Source organism: Abrus precatorius, unplaced genomic scaffold (genome assembly GCF_003935025.1).
Source record: "Abrus precatorius isolate BTA unplaced genomic scaffold, Abrus_2018 Scaffold9, whole genome shotgun sequence".
NCBI lineage: Eukaryota > Viridiplantae > Streptophyta > Magnoliopsida > Fabales > Fabaceae > Abrus > Abrus precatorius.
The window spans coordinates 26,587,272-26,607,589 of record NW_020874439.1 but is presented as its reverse complement, the minus strand read 5'-3'; the positions used below and the strand labels follow the sequence as shown (position 1 = coordinate 26,607,589).

The 20,318-nt window shown below is 30.7% G+C and overlaps 2 protein-coding genes across 2 annotated transcripts; both read left to right on the top strand.

The window, feature by feature from the left end:
* The first annotated feature begins 7,520 nt into the window (after positions 1-7,520).
* Positions 7,521-12,407, top strand: LOC113851116 (glyoxylate/hydroxypyruvate reductase HPR3-like). The gene is made up of 6 exons (XM_027481599.1): positions 7,521-7,584; positions 7,681-7,753; positions 7,852-7,891; positions 8,670-8,749; positions 8,816-8,942; positions 11,886-12,407. Exons 1-6 carry the CDS (start codon positions 7,521-7,523, stop codon positions 12,405-12,407), a joined length of 906 nt encoding a protein of 301 aa, XP_027337400.1.
* A 1,778-nt stretch (positions 12,408-14,185) lies between these two features.
* LOC113850505 (glyoxylate/hydroxypyruvate reductase HPR3-like) lies at positions 14,186-19,242 on the top strand. Its single transcript, XM_027481067.1, has 2 exons — positions 14,186-14,715; positions 18,568-19,242. The coding sequence occupies exons 1-2, from the start codon at positions 14,212-14,214 to the stop codon at positions 19,090-19,092; spliced, it is 1,029 nt and encodes a 342-aa protein (XP_027336868.1). The 5' UTR covers positions 14,186-14,211; the 3' UTR covers positions 19,093-19,242.
* Positions 19,243-20,318: the final 1,076 nt, after the last annotated feature.

Genomic DNA, 20,318 nt, shown 5'->3' with positions numbered 1-20,318 from the left:
CTTCGGCCTTTCCCACTGTAACACTGCTTCAACTTTGGAAGGATCAACTGCAATTCCCTTAGCTGAAATAACATGACCAAGAAACTTCATTTCCTCTAGCTAAAACTCATACTTAGACAATTTAGCATACAACTGTTTCTCTCTTAAAACACTAAGTATAGTCCTCAAATGCTCTGTATGTTCCTCTGACAAACTAGAATAAATCAAAATATTATCAATAAAGACTACCACAAACCGATCCAAAAAAGGTCTAAAGATCCAATTTATGTAATCCATAAACACAACTGGAGTATTTGTGACTCCAAAGGGCATCACTATATACTCATAATAGCCATATCTAGTGCAAAAAGTAGTCTTAGGAATATCTTCATCTTTCACTCAAATCTGATGGTACCTAGACTTCAAATCAATCTTAGAGAATACCTTAGCACTACTCAGCTGATCCATCAAATCATCGATTCGCGACAACGGGTACTTATTCTTAATTGTCAACTTATTCAACTTGCGATATTCAACACATAATCTAAAACTTTCGTCCTTCTTTTTCACCAAGAGAACAGGTGTTCCCCAAGGCGATACACTCGCCCTAATCATTTGTTTTCACATTAGATCCTCAATCTGCTCATTAAGCTTCATTATTTCTTTCGACACCAGATACAGTCACTGGCTCAGCTCCAGGAATCAAATCTACAACAAACTCCACTTCCTATGTGGAGGTATTCCAGGAATATCCTCTGAAAAGATCTCAGAGAATTCCCGTACTACTGGTATTAACTGAAGGCTTTGCTCAATTTCTGCATTCATAACACCCAACAAAACAAAATAAGATACTTCCTCACCCAAGGATGTTTCTAGTTGATGACTAGAAATTAATTTAACACAGCCTTGCTGCTCTGGAAAGATTAAACACCTCAGGCCACAATTAATTAGCACAAGATTGGCAATTAGTCAATCCATACCCAGGATTACATCTAACTCTAACATCGAGATACAAATAAGATTTACTTTGTACTTTCGTCCCTCAATTACTATGGGACACCTAGCGCAAACTGTCAAAGTCTTGATCGAACTCAGAGTAGGTGTCGATACTACTAATTCACATCCTAGATCGCTCACTAGTAACCCTAAGTTTCTCACACAAATGTCCGCAATAAAAGAGTGTGTGGCTCCAAAATCAAACAATACAGAAAGAGAAGTACCTGCCACTACCGTTGTCCCCTGAACGAGATCCGTCGCCTGGGCTACCTCTGATGCAGAAGTAGTGCATACACGTCCCTCTGCTCTCGACCTGGTTGTCGTCGGAGCTCTGGCTGCTTTAGGCCTCATAGCATGCAAGGCGCTAGAAGAAAATGAAACTGCCTCACTAGGCGTAGGACGGTCCCTAGCAACGTGTCCTAGCTGTTGGCACGAGAAGCAAACTCTGACATCAGCCTGTGGGCATTGGCTCAGGTAGTGTGACCTACCACACCTGAAACGTCTGACAGTCTGTGGCACTAAGGCTCTAGGAGCGGAAGAAGTTGCTCCCCTAGGTTGAAATGCAGAAGTAGCATTCCCTAATGGCACCAGGACTGATGCTGCCGATTCCCTCGACTGAGATAGTCGAGACTGCTGTTGACGTAGTAACCGACTGTAGGGGCCCTTCTTAACACCCTTACCTCCATTACGATATCTGCTAGCGGCTCTACTAGATGGAGCCTTCCCAACTCCACCAGCATTCTCAACATTAAGACTTTCTATAATGGTGGCTTGATCCACCAAGTCAGCAAATTTCGTGATCTTGAGTGGGATCAAAATCCTCTTTATGTCAGTTCTTAGCCCATCTGATAACCGCTGACATCTCCACTCCTCTGAAGTCAAGTGAGAATAAAATCTGTAAAGCCGCTCAAACTGTATTGCATACTTATAGACTGATGAGTTTCCTTGCACCAAGTTTAGAAACTCGCGCTCTTTGGCAGCACGAACATGAGAGGGAAAACTTCCCTAGAAAACTACTTCTAAACACAGCCCAAGTGATGACTTCACCTCGGGCCTCCAACATAGCACGAGCTCCGTGCCACCACATCTCTGCGTCCCCTGTCAGCATATACGCAGCATCTAACACCTTCCTCTCCTTGGCACAACCCATGGTTAGAAAGATCTTCTCAATCTCCCTGATCCAGAGTTCAGCAGCATCTGGTCCATCCACCCCCATGAATTGAGGAGGATCGTTCTTCCTGAACTTTGACAACCCTTGGTATTCAGGAGGAGGTGCAACTGAGGCAGTAGCTGCTGGAACAACGACTTGGTTTGCAGCTTGCTGCTGCTGAATCATGTCTAGACTCTGTCTCGCAGTAGCTGCCATGCCTTCCATGGCGTGAGCCATTTGGTTCACATCAGCAGGAGTAGGAGGGTTTGCAGCAGATCTTCTTGGTTTAACCATCCTTATATATAGACTAGTTTAAATTACTAACGTTTAACACATTCAACAATACCACTACATAGCTATATTCACATATTCATCTTATAGTGATATATTCAAATTTAACATATCATAACAATTTAATCAATTTAGCACTGAGCATAACATCATATCAGCATTCACACAACATAACAAACACACTTATCTCAGCAATCATTTACAACTTAGCTTAATAGCCTATTATTCACGCAGTACGACTCGCCTATAACTCACTCAAGTATCATATATCAAGTTTCCTACATCTGTCATGTCTAAGAACCGAGGTGATCAAGCTCGTTCCCTCACAATTTGATGAATAGAAATTATGATATATGATTCACATCTAACACTCACATGCCTAATATGCGCAGTTGACGCCTAACAACCTCACCCCGTAGGTTTACCTAAACCAGTTTCTGATACTACTAAAATGTCATGGCCCCTTTTATAAGGAATTGAGAACATTATTTCTACACCACATACTTATTTAAGATAGATAAATAATAAAGAATATAAGTATAAAATTTACTTCTCATTCAAAATAAAACAAAGTTTCTTACAACAAATATCCAATAGAACAACATAATATTACATTTAGTTCATAATATTCAAAATATACAAAATTATACTACGTAGCTCCCTCTACATGAGGTCTCAAAATATAAGGAAAAAGAACTTTGATACAAAATTACTCGACTCCAGCTTCTAACATTTCTCCATTGGCCCTTCAGCCTGTGAAGTAGACGCAACACCTGCTACATCTGCTCACGTACCACCGTACGACATTGCAGTACACACGCACACAACGACATAGACTGAAATGCAAGGGTGAACTTACAAAAATAAAATAAAATTGTATATATAGAGCAAAATATTACTCACAGCAATAGCCCCATACATTACCAACCCATCTAATGCATAGCATGAAAACGGTTTCCAACTGGTTTCACAACCTAAGTAATCTAGAAGGAAGTTAGCCGGTCTGAGAGCGACTCATTTCAATATCTGGATTCAGACAGCACAACACAACAGCTCAGCATGAACTTACCATTATACGTCTACCCATCTAAACATGCAACTCGGCTTTATAATTATGCAAAACATATATCTCAGCATGATGCAGCACCGCTAAAATTGTTTTAACAACTCAACTAAGACAAGTTTATGATAGATCAGTCAAAATCTCAGCATTTTAATCAATTAACAGCAGTTACAGCTTAGAAAATAGCATTTATTCAATAGATCTAACAAAATCATATCAAAATATCTTGAAATAGCATATTAAACCGTTCAAAATGTAGTTCATAGGTTAAAGTAAGCTCTCCTTACCTTAGAATGGTGACTCACTCTAGATTTACCGAATATTACTTGTTTTATCGCAAGATTAACCGAAGATTTGGCTTTAGAATGGAGTTTCTCCTAAGAACACCATGAACTTGTACAAGAAAGAGAAGGAGAAGAGAAACGAATGGTGAATCTAGCTTCAAACTTAAAAAAACTTACTTCAAATCCCTTAGAACGACCGCAAAATCACATATCTGGAGAAAAATATAAGTTTATGAGGGTTTAAGATGAGAGAAAATGGTGGTATATAGCCTTAGAACCTTTGAAAACCTTGGATAGGAGTGAAGAAATGAAAAATTCGTATGAAGCCCTCTTTTTATAGAAATTTTTTGAAATTTACTGTTCACTGCCGGAAACACTGTTCGTACCGAATACACTTTTTAGGACATTATTCAAGTCAGAAATACTGTGCACACGTACTGTACACGTATGTGATGTCAGGGTGACGTCATTGATGACGTTATGGTATGTCACTGTTCACCGACACTGTTCACGTCACTGTTTATTTTTATTTTTATTTATAAATAATTTCAAACTCCATCTAAATCTATTTCAATACCAAATAATCTTTCAATTAACATTTAACAAGTATGAAATAATATAGATTACTCAATAATAGATTACAAGCTTGACATAATGTGATCGATAATGTGTTGACATGCTCTTGGTTGATGATGAATAATACGAAATGGGTGAGAATATGTGTGAATGGCATGTTGAGTGTGATTGTGATTGTGTTTGAAATGTTGGAAAAACTATGAATTGTTACGGCGATACACTGGGAGCATGGAAGATGGAGCGATAGAAATACCTTCATAAAGAGAAGGTATGGTGGTGACACCAACAGTGAGCGTGGATGCACCACAGGCTACACACTCTCCACTTGAATCAGCCTCTGACTAACACCTTTCCTAAGAGACCCATGACCGCGCACGTCGTATTTGTGAGGCAGGGGCTAATCGGCGACCACCCATGGTGTGAAACTGCGTAAGTCCCTGAGGTTGAGGTCATCAAAAATTTGTGATCACAATACCACAGTGAGCATGGCTACGTGCAGTGAGTGCACATATGTGTGGATTGACTAATGGTGCAATAAGCGCACTTGTTTGTAGATTGGAATGAAATGTTGAGAAATGTTATTATCTGTGTTGGTAGATGCATGATTTGAATTATGTTAGCAAATGTGTGAAATGTGCAAGATAAGTCTCTATGCTTGTGTGTGTGTGTGTGATAATATAAAGTACTCACCATTACATTTATTTTTCAAGTAATCAAAACGATCAGCACAAGGCTTAATGAAGGGATGGATGAAATTGCTATGAGGCTTAGAAAATTCTTTTGAAATTGTGACATATTAATTAAGTCCTGTAACAATGACTCGATTCAAACTTGTAATCCATCTTTATTTTAAAATACTTTAGTGAAACCATATATTGGAATCCATTTGAATGAAATTTTTATTATTTTCATTATTGTGAAATTAATTTATTTGAAAATATTAAAAATTAACTTAAGGTGTTACAGCTTGACCTAACTTGAAGCTCATTAACAAAGCCTGCTACAAAAAAAAACTATCTTAATATTAATGAAAATATAAATAACTTATTATAAAATTAGTTTACATATATTTTTTAATTTCTATTTGTGCTATTGACAATTATTAAATAATTATAATAATTTTTATATAATTTTTAAAATATTATTTAAGCATTAATTATAAATATTTCATATTATAAAATTTTTATATTTTTATTTTTCTTGATTTATTTTTAAAAAACTATTAAATTATTAAAGATTTTAATATTTTTTATGAAGATCATATTTTATTTGTTTTAAAGACATCTTATATTCAATAAATAAAATTATAGTGAACACATAAAATTAATCACAAAAAATAACATTCAAAAAATTTGTTTAATCAGCTAAAAGAAAATTATTGTATTTTAAAAAATAAATAAATTTAAACTCAATGCAATACATACATATATATATATATATATATATATATATATATATAATATGACAATAATAATAACTATTAAATTAAAAAAATAAAATATTTATAAAATATTTAATTTTATTTACTTCATTAATTTGTTATTTTAAATTAATAAATATACATAAAATTAACTACATTATAACATTAATGTAATATAGAAAAATATTACTGATACAGTAAATTAAAACATATACTTATATATTACATATAAATTGAGCATCAACTATAAATATTTTCATATTATAAAATTTTTATATATTTATTTTTTTAATTTATTTATATAAAATTATTAAAGTTTTAAAGATTTTAATTATTTTTTATAATAATTATATTTTATTTGTGTAAAGACATCTTATATTCAATAAATAAAATAACAGTAAATACATAAAATTGATAACAAAAAAATAACAGTTACAAAATTTATTGAATCAACTAAAAAAATTATCATATTTAAATAAATAAATAAATATCATTATTTTTAAAATTATAAATATAAAATATTTATATTATAAAATTCATGAAGGCGAAAAAATAACATATGATCATAGTAAGAATTAATAATATTTATATTTAAATTAAAATAACTTATATTTTTAATCTTTTATCTTAATAAAAAATATGATGTAAAACTTAATATAAAAATTTAAATTCAATGCAATATATATAATATGACAATAATATAACTATTAAATTAAAAATAATTATAAATATTTAATTTTATTTATTTTATTAATTTATTATTATAAATTAACAAATATACGTAAAATTAACTACATTATAACATTAATATAATATAATAAATATTACTAATACAATACATGACAACATGTATTTATATATTATATATAAATTGATAAATTAATTAATAATTTAATTTTTTATTTATACTTTTGCATGTAAATATTTACTAATTATTAAATTTCAAATGTATACTAACAACTATATTTTTTAAGAAAAAAAATTATCTATATTTATATCAAATTCGTTAAAAATAATTATTTAAAATTTTACATAGTTATATTTAGATGTGTGGCTGAATGTTGTGGACTTGTTTCAAAGAAAAAGATAAAGTTTTTTAATGGCATAATTCCAGTGCCTTTCATAGATTTCAAGGGCAGTGTCGTCGTCTGATATTGCTAAAAGGTCTTGTAGAACAATTCTCTAACATAAAATTACATATATCCATGTTGAAACCTCCTTCCAATCTGAATGAGGTCTTTTCTATAATCATTGAACAAGAAAAACAATTATCTACCAATGCTTGTTCCAAATTAATACCACTTGCTCATGAAAAAAAAAAATCAAGAAAATAAGGTGGCAACAATTGCAAACTCACAAGTCCAAATATTACTTGCAGGAAAAAAAAGTGATGATGTAATAAAATTATAAAAAAATTCAAATAAATTCATTGAAGTCTAATGTCACAAAATATTATTAAAATTATGAAAATTAAGTTTAATTGACATCTAATAAAATTTATTACAAACTTAAAATAATTAATTAAAAAGTAATTAATCAGTACCCACGACTACTATTTAAATCAAATATTGACAAAACTGACATTAACGTCACTGTGACAGCAAATGTCTTTGTCAACTGACTCTCCTCTACGCACTATAAGGCTGCGTTTGGTTGTCACAGAGGGATACTAGGACAGAGACACAGAGGCACACGTATCATGTTTAGCGAGTGTCCCGCTTGAGAGACAGAGACACAAAGGACACATGAGACACAAATTTGATGGACACTAGCGTACATTGTGAAAATAGGGACACTAGTGTCCCAGTTGTAGGGACACAAAGAAGTAATTTTTGAAGACAAAAATGCCCCTACTAGCTTTAAAATATTACATTCCTACCCTTGGTGCTACATTTCTCTTCTTCATCATCTTCAACCCTAGTCGTGTCTGCAACCATCTACTTCAACCGAGAGGACCCAAACCGCATCGCCATTGCACCTGCAGCTGAGGTAATGTTTGTCTTCGTTCATCAATCTTTACGATGAGTTCTTTCAATTTCCAATTGCTCTCATCTCTTATGACATCTCTTTTTTGTTTTTGTTCTCCATTTAGGCTCTTTGTGGTGACCATTTGTGAGGATCCTTTGGAAAAGGTAACAACTGCTCATTGCAATCTACTTTTCATGGATAACTTTTACTGTTTTTAGTTTTTGAACATTGTTTCAAATGTTTTATTGTTGCTATTTCTTCCTGCATAATATTGGTTGGGTGTTTATGTAGCGTATGATTTATTTGTAAATTTTCCTTTCCATGTTTAACAGTTGTAGCTTGAAATGGATGTGTCAGTGTCACTATTTTCAGTTCTTGAACATTGTTTCAAATGTTGTTTTGTTGCTGCTTCTTCCTTGCATAATATTGGTTGGGTGTCTATATAGCTGGTTATCGAGTTATAAATTTTGCTTTCCATTTTTAACGCTTGTGTAATAATTCCATTCTTTTCCTTGAAGAGAGCAGTTGCATACATTTTTGTTGACCTCCAATTAATCACAAACTTCCCATAGCAGTTATAGTTGTGATTCAGTAACCTGTAAAACAAATACATAGCCCAAAACAATTAGTCATTTACAACCTCTGTTTTGGTTATCTTGTTTTGATATATAATTGTAATGCTAATTTGTATTTGGACAATGACACAAATATTCATAGTACTTGTGAAGTACATTTTTGCTATTGGAATTTTTGTTTGTCTAGTTAAACTTGGAGTGTGTATAAATGGTTCTTGTTATAAGTGCAAAATCGAGTAGACAAATCATTTTTCATTGTTCAACAGCATACCATCCAAGCCAAACTTCTAAATTTGGTATGTTATACCAAAAAAGGACTAGTCATTTGACATTCTGCACTTTGGACAAAATTTGTGTTGCTTAATAGGAAGGGAAGATGCCAGCATCAACAGCTGCTACCGTAACCCGGAAGCTTCGTCGATCAACTGATGATGCTAGCATGGAGAGGTTAGCTGACCGATTCAATACAGCTCAATGAGAGGACATCAAAATTTTGGCTGATGCAATTACTAGCTTGAATCCACAGTCCGATATCGGGACAATGTTGGATAGCCTAGGTTTCACTCCGGACGAGGTCATACACTTTGGAGTGAAGTTTGCACAGAACCCAGATTTGAAGACTACCTTTTGGAGCATGAGTGTGCACAAGGAGAGATTTGCAAGAAATATATTAGATGCCTAGGTATAATTAGATGTTGTTGTGTATGTCTCTAATACTGATATGGTGTTGAGTAATATTATAGATCCACTTTATTTTGTTATATTGTGACTTTGTTTCATGACATTATGTTTTATACTGTCTAATTCTGCTATTGATATGGTGTTGTGTATGAATTTAAATTTGATTAGTTGTTGTGCCTCAATTTTGACCATATAAGTTAGTATAATTGTGCTTTTTTAACACAGAATAAATAGGAAGCAAATTATAGGAATTGTACTTTTACATATGCTTTCCACGGCTTTATGCAGATCATTGTTTGAATCTCATTTCTTCATTCATTACTAACTTATATGGTCAAAAAATTTGGTTATGGATGGTCTTTGTAAGGATAGGTTTGTATCTAAGACCTTGGCTTAGTTCTTACAAATCAACAGGAAGGCACTCCATATCTGCAGCAAATTTAAAAATTTCTTGTGAATCCAAGTTGATCTTCTATGTTTTATTATTGCTAAAATTTTCTTTAACAGTTACAATGCAATGTCACGAAATTGTTAGTGCCAGTGTATGAATTTCCTTTTAACAAGCCTTTCCACCTAATCAATATGGCTTTCATTCACTATGGATCAAGGTAATTTAATTACTGATCAACATGCCAGTAAATTCAAACCCATGTCTAATATGTATTGTTTGATTCCATACATATTACTATACCAAATGCATTATTCCTTTTTCAACAGAAAAATAGTACAAAATGTAGTACTTCCTTAAAAATGAGAGTATCATTCTCTATTATATATTACAAATGTCATACCCTCTATAGGGCATGAAAAACCTAAGGTTCATTAAAACTAAAGACACCTCATTTAACATTGTACATAACCAAGGAAATTACTAGAGCCAATACAAGTATATTAGACTTAATCCTCTTTATACGCAACTTTCTTTTTAGCTTCTCAATTTTCCTTTGTGATTCTTCAGGCAACATAACGCTTCTCAAAGACGGTTGTGATGTTACCTCATCCTTAGTACTTGGAACATCATATATATTTTCATCGTCAACCCATTTAAAATAACCACATGTTCTGTCTTTGTTTTGAATTGAATATGTATTGAGAAAATATAAGACAATGAAATCAAAATAAAACAAACAAAACAAATTTGCGTTATCAAGCTTACCATTCAATTGGGACACTCCAAAATTCTCTTCCACAACTAGCTTGCTTCTTTGAGACCATTAAAATCTTCCTATCTCCACACCCACAAAAAGGATTAGCCAAACTCTGTCATACGGTAGAACATCGAGACCTACAAATTTTAAATAAAATTTTTGAGAGGTATGAAATAAATTTTGCTATTAACGCAACTCCAATGACATAGTAATATAATTTTAGAGAGGGGAAAAGTAAGGTTCACCTCTACATTCCTATTTTTAAAGAACTTGTCTTTTTGAAATATCACTCGTGTAGTCAAATCAAGCTTTTCACATTCAATATAATGATGATCTTCCACTTTCCAAAAACTTGTGAACAAGCAGTGCCATATAGCAAACCAAATATTTGCAAATATTTATCATTGAGAGAGCATCGACAAAGGAATGAATAAAAAATTAGTACATGAGTTTGCTTTATCGGATGAAGCATTGTTGACAACTAGTTTGGAAAGGGAACACCAACAAACACAAATAAACTACTACAATACAAACTGCTATGTGCAAGAGAACTTTATTTTGCCATACTTGTTTAGATTATAGAATTATTTTATTGTGATTCAGACAATATCAATTAACTTCAGACAATACCATTCTTCTTGGGACAATCATGGGATTGTTTGTAGTAGTATTTTGTGTTCATTATCTTGCTTCCAATTTTTCACCATCATTATTTGGAAAAATATGAAACGTACAGTACTGACACAAAAAAAAATACGAACTTGCTATAAATGGGAAAGGCAAAAAAACCCTACGTTGTCCTACATACAGGCATCAACTTTTTGGCTTTAGATGAAACAATAAAGCAATTGAAATGTCTACCAAAATCAAATTTAGGACAAACCCACAAAATAGAAAACTAGGGATTATGGTTTACCTTGTCGCCATCAAGTCTTGAAATAGATAGCACACTACGAGAAAGAACAACATAAATAACACACAATCGCGTTATTTATTCCTTCTCAGTTTAGTTCAGACCAATAGCCTGCAAGATCTAAAAGAAGAAGCGTGATTTCAGGGCAGAGGGATGCTTGACGGAGTAGAGACCCAATCACCGACACAACATGATTGAGATAGGGAAGAGAAGAATAAATCGTTTGTGTGGAGGCAGAGAGGGTCAAACAGAAGATGGTGGGGGTGAATAAAAATTTTATGGTTCTGAAGAAGAAAAGGTATATTAAAGTTAGTATTAATATTTAAATTTTAAAAATTATTTTTTTCTAATTTTAACTTATGATTTTCACCAATTTTATTAAGATAAATAGTAAGAAAATATTCTATAAAAATAATGAAATAGTATCTTATAATAAAAGAATATTTATTAAAAAGATTTTATTAAAAATTTAAAATAAATAATTAATAATAGTAAAATTTTATTAAAAAATTATTTATTATATTTTTATAATTTTAATATAATAATTATATTTTTTATAAAAATTTTATTTATAAATATTTAAATTTAACTTTTTAAAATTGAGATTAAAATTTTTTTTATTAAAAAGATTAATTTTAGTTGGTCGTACTATTTTGTCTTACTGATTATTTCATTTGACAATGATAGTACTGCCAGGCTGATAACTCAATTATTTGAGTAGTATTATGTGTACAATAAATCTTCAAAATAATTTTTATTGAATTTATATATAAAGAGTAAAAAAGATTAAAAGCATCGTTGATATGTATCAAAAGGAATAAAAGATTGGTGTTAATTTCAGATATCAGGCAAGCGAGTTGGGATTGTTGGATTGGGAAGTATTGGCATGGAAGTGGCTAAGCGGCTTGAGGGTTTTGGTTGCATTATCTTATACCACTCTAAGCATCAAAAAGCTGTTTCGTACCCTTTCTTTTCTAATGTTACTGAGCTTGCAACTACTTGCAACGCACTTGTGGTTTGTTGTGCATTGAATGAGGAAACAAAACACATAATTAACAAGGATGTCATTTTGGCATTAGGAAAAGAAGGGTTTATTGTGAATGTAGGAAGAGGGGCTCTCATTGATGAAAAGCAATTGGTCAAGTGTTTGATGGAAGGTAAAATTGGAGGTGCTGGTTTGGATGTGTTCGAGAACGAGCCTTGTGTTCCTGAAGAGCTACTTGCAATGAATAATGTGGTTTTATCTCCCCATTGTGCTTCTTTTACTTTAGAAACTATAATGAGTTTGTGTGAACTTGTGGTAGGGAATTTGGAAGCATTCTTCTCTAATAAACCCCTAATTACTCCAGCGATTTTGGTTTAATGACTAGTTCCTTTGAGTTTGACAGCCTAGTATAGTTTGTTATAATTTTATCTTATTCCTACAATGATTCTTAAGACGTAAATATACTTTGTTTTAGCCTACTTATGAATACTCAATTTTATTTGTGTCTCATTCAAAAATAAAATTAAAAATTAAATATAATGATTTAATTTTATAGAAGGTTAAAAAAATAGATAAAAAAATAATTTAAAATTTAAATTTTTAATTTTTAATTTTAAAATCAGATTTAGAAATAATTAAAGATTTCTAGGAGAGTGGATGAGAAAAAAAAATAATTACTGATCATTAAAAAATAAGGAATAATAGATGTTGAAGTTTTTATTAAAATAAAAAAATAAAAAAATAATTGTATATTAAATGAAATTTATGATTTTAAAAAATGTTTATAAATAGAAAGTTTAGATAACGAGACTATTTTGAGAAAGAGAAAAAAAAAAGAGAGAATTAAAACCTTTTTAACAGAGAATTTTAGAGAGAATCCGAAAAACAAAAAATAAAAAAAGAGAGAAGATCGCATAAAGTTATATGACAATTATGAGAAAAAAAAAACTTTTATTAAATAAGTGTTTTCCTTTTTATTTTTTAGTTTGTTTCTCATCATCCTTGTATCTAGTAAAGATTTTCTTTTTTTGTTCATTTTTCATCATTTCTTTATCTAATAAGGATTATTCTTCTTTATTTATTTTTCATCCTCCCAATATTTATTAAGAATTCTTCTTTTTATTTATTTATTTTATATATTCTTCTCTTCTCTTTCGTGATCTAACACTTTTTACAAGTGTGAGTGTAATAAATAAATGAGAAGAAAAAATTAAATAAAATTTCTTTTAAAATTTTTTTTTCTATAAATCATAATAATTTTTCTAACTCTAAATTTCTTCTTCCTCTGTTAAACCCTAAAAAATAAAATTTAAATTCATGAAAATTTCTGTTTTTCTAACCTTAAGTATTCTTTTTTTTGCAAATCCTAAAAAAATTAATTTTTTTAGCTAATTTTTTTTTTTTGCAATTTCTAAAAATAATATATTTTTTTTCTAAACCTAAAATCATTCAGTTTTTGCAAGCTCTAAAACAAACCATCTTTTTCAACCCTAACAATTTTCTAAATTATAAAAATTTAATTTTTTTAAATCTTAAAAACTCTTTATTTCATAAATTCTCAAAACCCTAATTTCTTTGCAAATCTTAACCTAAAAAAAAACTTAATTCTCAAAACAAATAAGAATTATTTCTTCATTATTTTTGTTTGTTCTTGTATTTATTTATTTATTCACTTGGGTCAACTCAAACTTAGGTCTTGCACCTAAATATGATTGGTAAGTCTACCACTGAAGATTTTTTGCATACACAATAACTCAAACTTAAAACTTTACTTAAGCGATATTGAGTAACTTGTCACTCAAACCAACCTTCGTTAGTTTGATTTTTAATTTTTAAAAGTTATATTTATAAAAAATTTATAAAATTATTTTTAAGAAAAATTAAAAATAAAATTTGATTGATAATTTAGTTTTTAAAACTATTTTTAGTTAAATTTTGGTTAATTTTAAAAAAGAAATAGAAAAATAAATAGTAATTCTGTTTTTTATTTTTAAAAATAAAAAATTAATTTTAAAAAGAAAAAATAAACAATCCCTAAATTTCGTATACGAAGAATATTGGAACTTAAAAAATCTTAGAAGAAAAATAGTTTAAATTTTATTTTATTTTAATAATTAAGTTTTTTAAAAAAGAGGATAAGCCCTCTTTTTGTCGTGCATCTAGCAAGTCAAAGCAAATCCCTATGCCAAAGATCACAAGACTCAACATTTCAATGGCTGAACGACAAAACAAAAATGTTGAAGATCTCCCAAAAGTGCTTGTTCTTGGACTTCACAAATGCTACGCATCGATTATACCACACTATTCTCACAAGTTCCATTTCCTAGACCCCAAACTCTCTGGGCTCTCACTGCATCACTTCATCGTTGCTCACAATCACCAACCTTCATCCATTCCCGCCATTCTCTGCAGCACCACCTACTCCATCTCCGCCGATGTCCTCCGCCTCCTTCCGTCGCTCCGCCTCGTCGTCACAACCAGCTCCGGGACCGATCATATAGATCTCAACGAGTGCCGCCGCCGGGGAATCCAAGTAGCCGCCGCCGGTGGGGTGTTCTCCGAGGATGTCGCCGACATGGCCGTGGCTTTGCTTATTGACGTGGTGAGGAAAATATCGGCGGGAGATCGATATTTAAGGACACAGAATCACTCCACATGTTTGGATTTTCCCCTCGTTGATTCTAAGGTTTGCATTTTTCTTCTCTTATTTGATATTTTTCATATATATCCTCATGTTTTTTTATACTCTGTTTTCGGTCTCTTTTTTTTTCCCTTATAAAAGATAGAAATAAATATTTTTCTTAATTATAAAAAATTAATTAATATACATGGTCTAAATATAAAAAAATTAAAGATATAATTTAACCCTTATTTTATGCAACTAAACAAAAGAATTATAAATAATATATTTTTTAATGCACTTTTAATTATTATTAAAATTATAAAAATATGAAAAAGAAATATTAATTAAAAGAAAAAGTAAAACTCACGTTAATTATAATGTATTAAAAAACTGTGATAAAAGTCCATACAAATGATAGTGCAGTAAGTCAGTAACCCATTATCACTGTACAAAGATATGTGGTGCAGATTTGAATATTTGACATTTGAACTTACACGGATAAAGGCACGTAATTGTTTCTATGGGGACATCCGATAAGATTTGGTGCCTGCGTAATTGTTCCGTTTGCGAAAGGTTTCTGAAAGCCCTGCGTCCTATTTCTAGTTATGGATTTTTGTGTAAAATGATAATCGATTAAACGTTATGGCCCCTCCTTACCATCAAATATGTGTAAACTATTCCATTTTATAATGAACAAAACAATGACAATTCTCTGACAATCAAACAAAACATTTAGTTTGATTAGCTGACATGGTAAATCTTTAGCTGTTAGTTAGTGACAATCAAACAAATTATTAACAATTATATATTAAATGTTGAAATAACTACGTCCCTAATCATCTTACGTCTAGTATGATATTTATATCATCACATACATTATTCATGACCTAATCTATTATCTTCTTCTAAATGTGCAATATACAGTTAAGTTTGTCTTGCCATTTATTTGATGTCTTTCTTCAAAATGTCAAGTTATGTTACGAAATATGTGCTAAACCATACCAAACTAACTCAATCTAGTTGATTTTACTCACACTTGAAAACATGTAAGGGACACTACAGCCTTCCAAAAATTCATTCTCTCACGACATATCGGCGGCAAGAAATTAATCACCTCAAATGTATATAGTTGTCATGTAATCTACATATCATCAATAGATATTAATCATTTTTTTCAATTAAAAAGAATAATAAATAGTAATAATATGATCTCTCTAAAATCAAAAATAATATCTCCTCATGATTAAATATGTCAAATTTATATCTATAATAAAAAAAATATCACTTTTTCTCCTTCCTATAACCTTGCTTTGATAATTAATTGCACAAATGCATAAAATAAAATATTTAATGATTATATATACGATTGTATGTTAACAAAAAAAATCAAAGTTAAATGTTTATAATACCTTGCAATATTCAAAAGATAGGCTCTTGTGTGTGGGAATTACTAGGAGTTAAGAAGGGAAACTTATCCCATGCCTATATGACGACCAAGGAAAGAAACTAACCCTCTCATATCATGCTGATCTCATTACAAAATTCCTAAAATTGCAAACCCCCTCAAACTAAATTGATTGATTACATTAGAATGCTCAAGTAGAGATAAGTCCCTCACTAAAACCATCCTATTGGAATGGTCACTCAACATAAACCCCTCATTCAACTATAACATGTAAGCTTTGGCAAAACAAGTGATTTGCAAAAGACTCTCTGAATGTGTTGCAATGTGTGTAAAATATTGGTGTAACTAACTCATCTTTAGGAAGTTACCCAAAAAGCATTGTGCCCAAGTCAAATTCTTAAGTTTTCCTCAACCATATCCACTTAGTTAACATTCTATGAGTGTTATCATTGGTCTTCCATCAATTTATAACCCTAAAATAATAGAAATGCTTACAAAGTGATTGTATACTCTCCAAGAGGTAGGTGGAATGTATAGGTCTCATACCTCCATTTCTCTGCTAGTGCAACAATGAATGGGAGAACTAGCACGAACTCGAAGACTAGTGCAATTCCAGTAAATCTAACAAGTTTCAAATTAGTGAGGATCTTAATTAAAACACTTTCCAAACTAGCTAGAAAAAACAATCTCTTCTTAGCCCTCAAAATAGAATGACCCCGACTATTATAAATGTGTTTAAATATGAAACTACAACAATAAAGGATATTTTGATTTGCAATAAAATAACATCCTCTTCTCTAAAAATGAAATCATCTACAAATAATTTTATATGTATGTAAAATATTAATAATTATAAATTGAATAATAACTTATTAATATTTATATAACACTGTAAATAATAAATTATTTTATATAATAATATTAATGCTAAAATAATATTTATATAAGTAATATTTATGTTCAACTTCCAAATGAATTATTTAAAATATATTATTATATTTTGTAATTTTATTTATATAACTCATTTATTTATATAAATAATTATAATTATTATCTTTTATTAGGATATGTGTTAAAATTTGTATAAAAAACATATATAATTTCTTATTAAAAAAATAAAGAACTTAAATTGACATGGCAAAAAAATTTGAATTTTATTTTATTTTAATAATTAATTTTTAAAATATATTTTAAAAAAATCCCTAAAACGTCTTTGTCCCCGTGCATCTAAGAAGTCAAAGCCAAACCCAAAGCCAAAGATCACTTACCATTCATTTCAATGGCTGAACTACAAAACAAAAATGTTGGAGATCTCCCACTAGTGCTTGTTCTTGGACTTCGCAAAGGCTTAGCATCCATTATACCACACTACTCCCACAAATTCCATTTCCTAAACCCCGAACCCTTAGGGCTCTCACTGCAACACTTCATCATTGCTCACAACCACCAACCTTCATCCATTCCCGCCATACTCTGCAGCGCCACCTACTCCATCACCGCCGATGTCCTCCGCCTCCTTCCGTCGCTCCGCCTCGTCGTCACAACCAGCTCCGGGACCGATCATATAGATCTCAACGAGTGCCGCCACCGGGGAATCCAAGTAACCGCCGCCGGTGGGGTGTTCTCCGAGGATGTCGCCGACATGGCCGTGGCTTTGCTTATTGACGTGATGAGGAAAATATCGGCGGGAGATCGATATTTAAGGACACAGAATCACTCTACATCTTTGGATTTCCCCCTTGTTGATTCCAAGGTTTGCATTTTCTCCGTGGATCTCCTCATGTTTTTGGTTTATACTCAGTTTTCGGTCTTTTTTTTTTTCTTATAAAAGATAGAAATAAATGTTTTTTCTTAATTATAAAAAATATAATTAATATACATGTTCTAAATATAAAAAATTAAAGATATAATTTAACCCTTATTTTATGCAAATAAACAAAAGAATTATAAATAATATATTCTTTAACATGCTTTTAATTATTATTAAAGTTATAAAAATGAAAAAAGAAATATTAATTAAAAAAATAAAACTCACGTTAATTATAATGTATTAAAAAAATGTGATAAAAATCCATCCAAATGATAGTGCAGTAACCCATTATCACTGTGCAAAGATATGTAGTGAATTACGAGCATATTTAAGATTTGAATATTTGACATTTGACACTTAACACAGCTAAAGGCACGTAATTGTTCCGTTTGCGAAAGATTTTTGGAAGCCCTGTTCCTATTTTTATTTATGGATTTTGGTTATAAAATGATAATCGATTAAACGTTTTGGCCCCTCCTTGCAATCAAATATGTGTAAACTATTCCTTTGTATAATGAACAAAACAGTGACAATTCAATTCCGAACTATATTTTTTTAGTAAATCGCAAATTTTGGAAAATTTAAATTTCATTGTTGTGGTTCTATTATCAGGTTTGAAAAACATTTCATTAGGAATATATATTATTTGAAGCATCATTGATATGTATCAAAAGGAATAAAAGATTGGTGTTAATTTCAGTTATCATGCAAGCGAGTTGGGATTGTTGGATTGGGAAGTATTGGCATGGAAGTGGCTAAGCGGCTTGAGGGTTTTGGTTGCATTATCTCATACCACTCTAAGCATCAAAAAGCTGTTTCGTACCCTTTCTTTTCTAATGTTACTGAGCTTGCAACTACTTGCAACGCACTTGTGGTTTGTTGTGCATTGAATGAGGAAACAAAACACATAATTAACAAGGATGTCATTTTGGCATTAGGAAAAGAAGGGTTTATTGTGAATGTAGGAAGAGGGGCTCTCATTGATGAAAAACAATTGGTCAAGTGTTTGATGGAAGGCCAAATTGGAGGTGCTGGTTTGGATGTGTTCGAGAACGAGCCTCGTGTTCCTGAAGAGCTACTTGAAATGAATAATGTGGTTTTATCTGCTCATCATGCTGCTGCAACTGCAGAATCCAAAATCCTTTTGATTGAACTTGTGATTGGGAATTTAGAAGCCTTCTTTTCAAATAAGCCCCTAATCTCACCAGTGATTTTGGTTGAATAACTTTTCTCTTGACAGCCTAGTAGCATGTGATACAATCCTATCTCACACCTGTCATGATTCTTCAATTAAGTTGCAAATGAAATTATATTCTCAACACATTTTCTTGAGTATACTTTTCAAGGTATTCTTTATCTTTGATCTAATTTTTTTTAAGTTAAAATATTTATCTTACAAATTAATCTCATATTTTAAACATTATTTAAATAGATCAATTACAAAAAAAATGCACTGAGTTGTATAATTAAAAATGTGTATTATGAGCATTTCTTGACTAGTTCTATCGTGCTGCTTAGTAGAAAAGGTTCATCCATGCTCCATGTCATATTAACTATTGATAAAATAATAAATTAATTAATTTTCTAGGTTATTTACATTTGATTTGCATGACAAATAACTTATTGAATTTTTAAAATTTATATTTGAGTCCCTCTAAAATTTAAAATTTATGTTCGGTTCAATTTAATATTTTTGTTCAATATTATAGTTATCTTTTGTCTTTGTCCTTTCTCAATATTTTAAAATGGAAACTCTTGATTTTAGATGAAATAACGATCTGTTCCAATTTAGGTAAAATTTTATGACTAACAAAAGAAATAGTTTAGAAAATAAGAACATAAATTTTCACTAATTATTGTTATAATAAAATATTAAATATAATATAATGTAAAGTATTAAATTATTTATACATTCATATTTTTAAGATTTATTAAAATATTATTACTATTATTTTTATTTTTTTTTAATTTATACTTTTATTTATTTTTACATTATCCTCTACTTTCAAATGTCAAATAAAAAAAATCTAATAATAACAACGATGTTTATAGTAACTTAAAAAAGACAAAGATATTAATTAATGAAGTTAAATATAGGTTTAAAAAATATCTTTTTAATAAATATTACTTTAAAAGTTAGAGAAAAAAGAAAAGAAAAGAAAAGTAAATGAATAAGTTCTAAAATAAAAAATAAAGATAAAAAGTTAAAATAAAATGAAGGGATGATTGTGACATATTTACTAGTCAAACTAATCTTTTTCTAAAATTAATCAGTAAATAAAAGCTATAAAGTAAGGTTGAGAGGTAAAGCATGGCGAGATGTGTGTGCACTGTAATATCATTTTTTCGCTTTGACTGCAGCAGAACCTAAATCGCCGGGCAACATGTTTCATTCGAACCTTAAGCAATGCTCCGCTGAGTTTATGAAAAGATGGATTTTATAAACTTCTA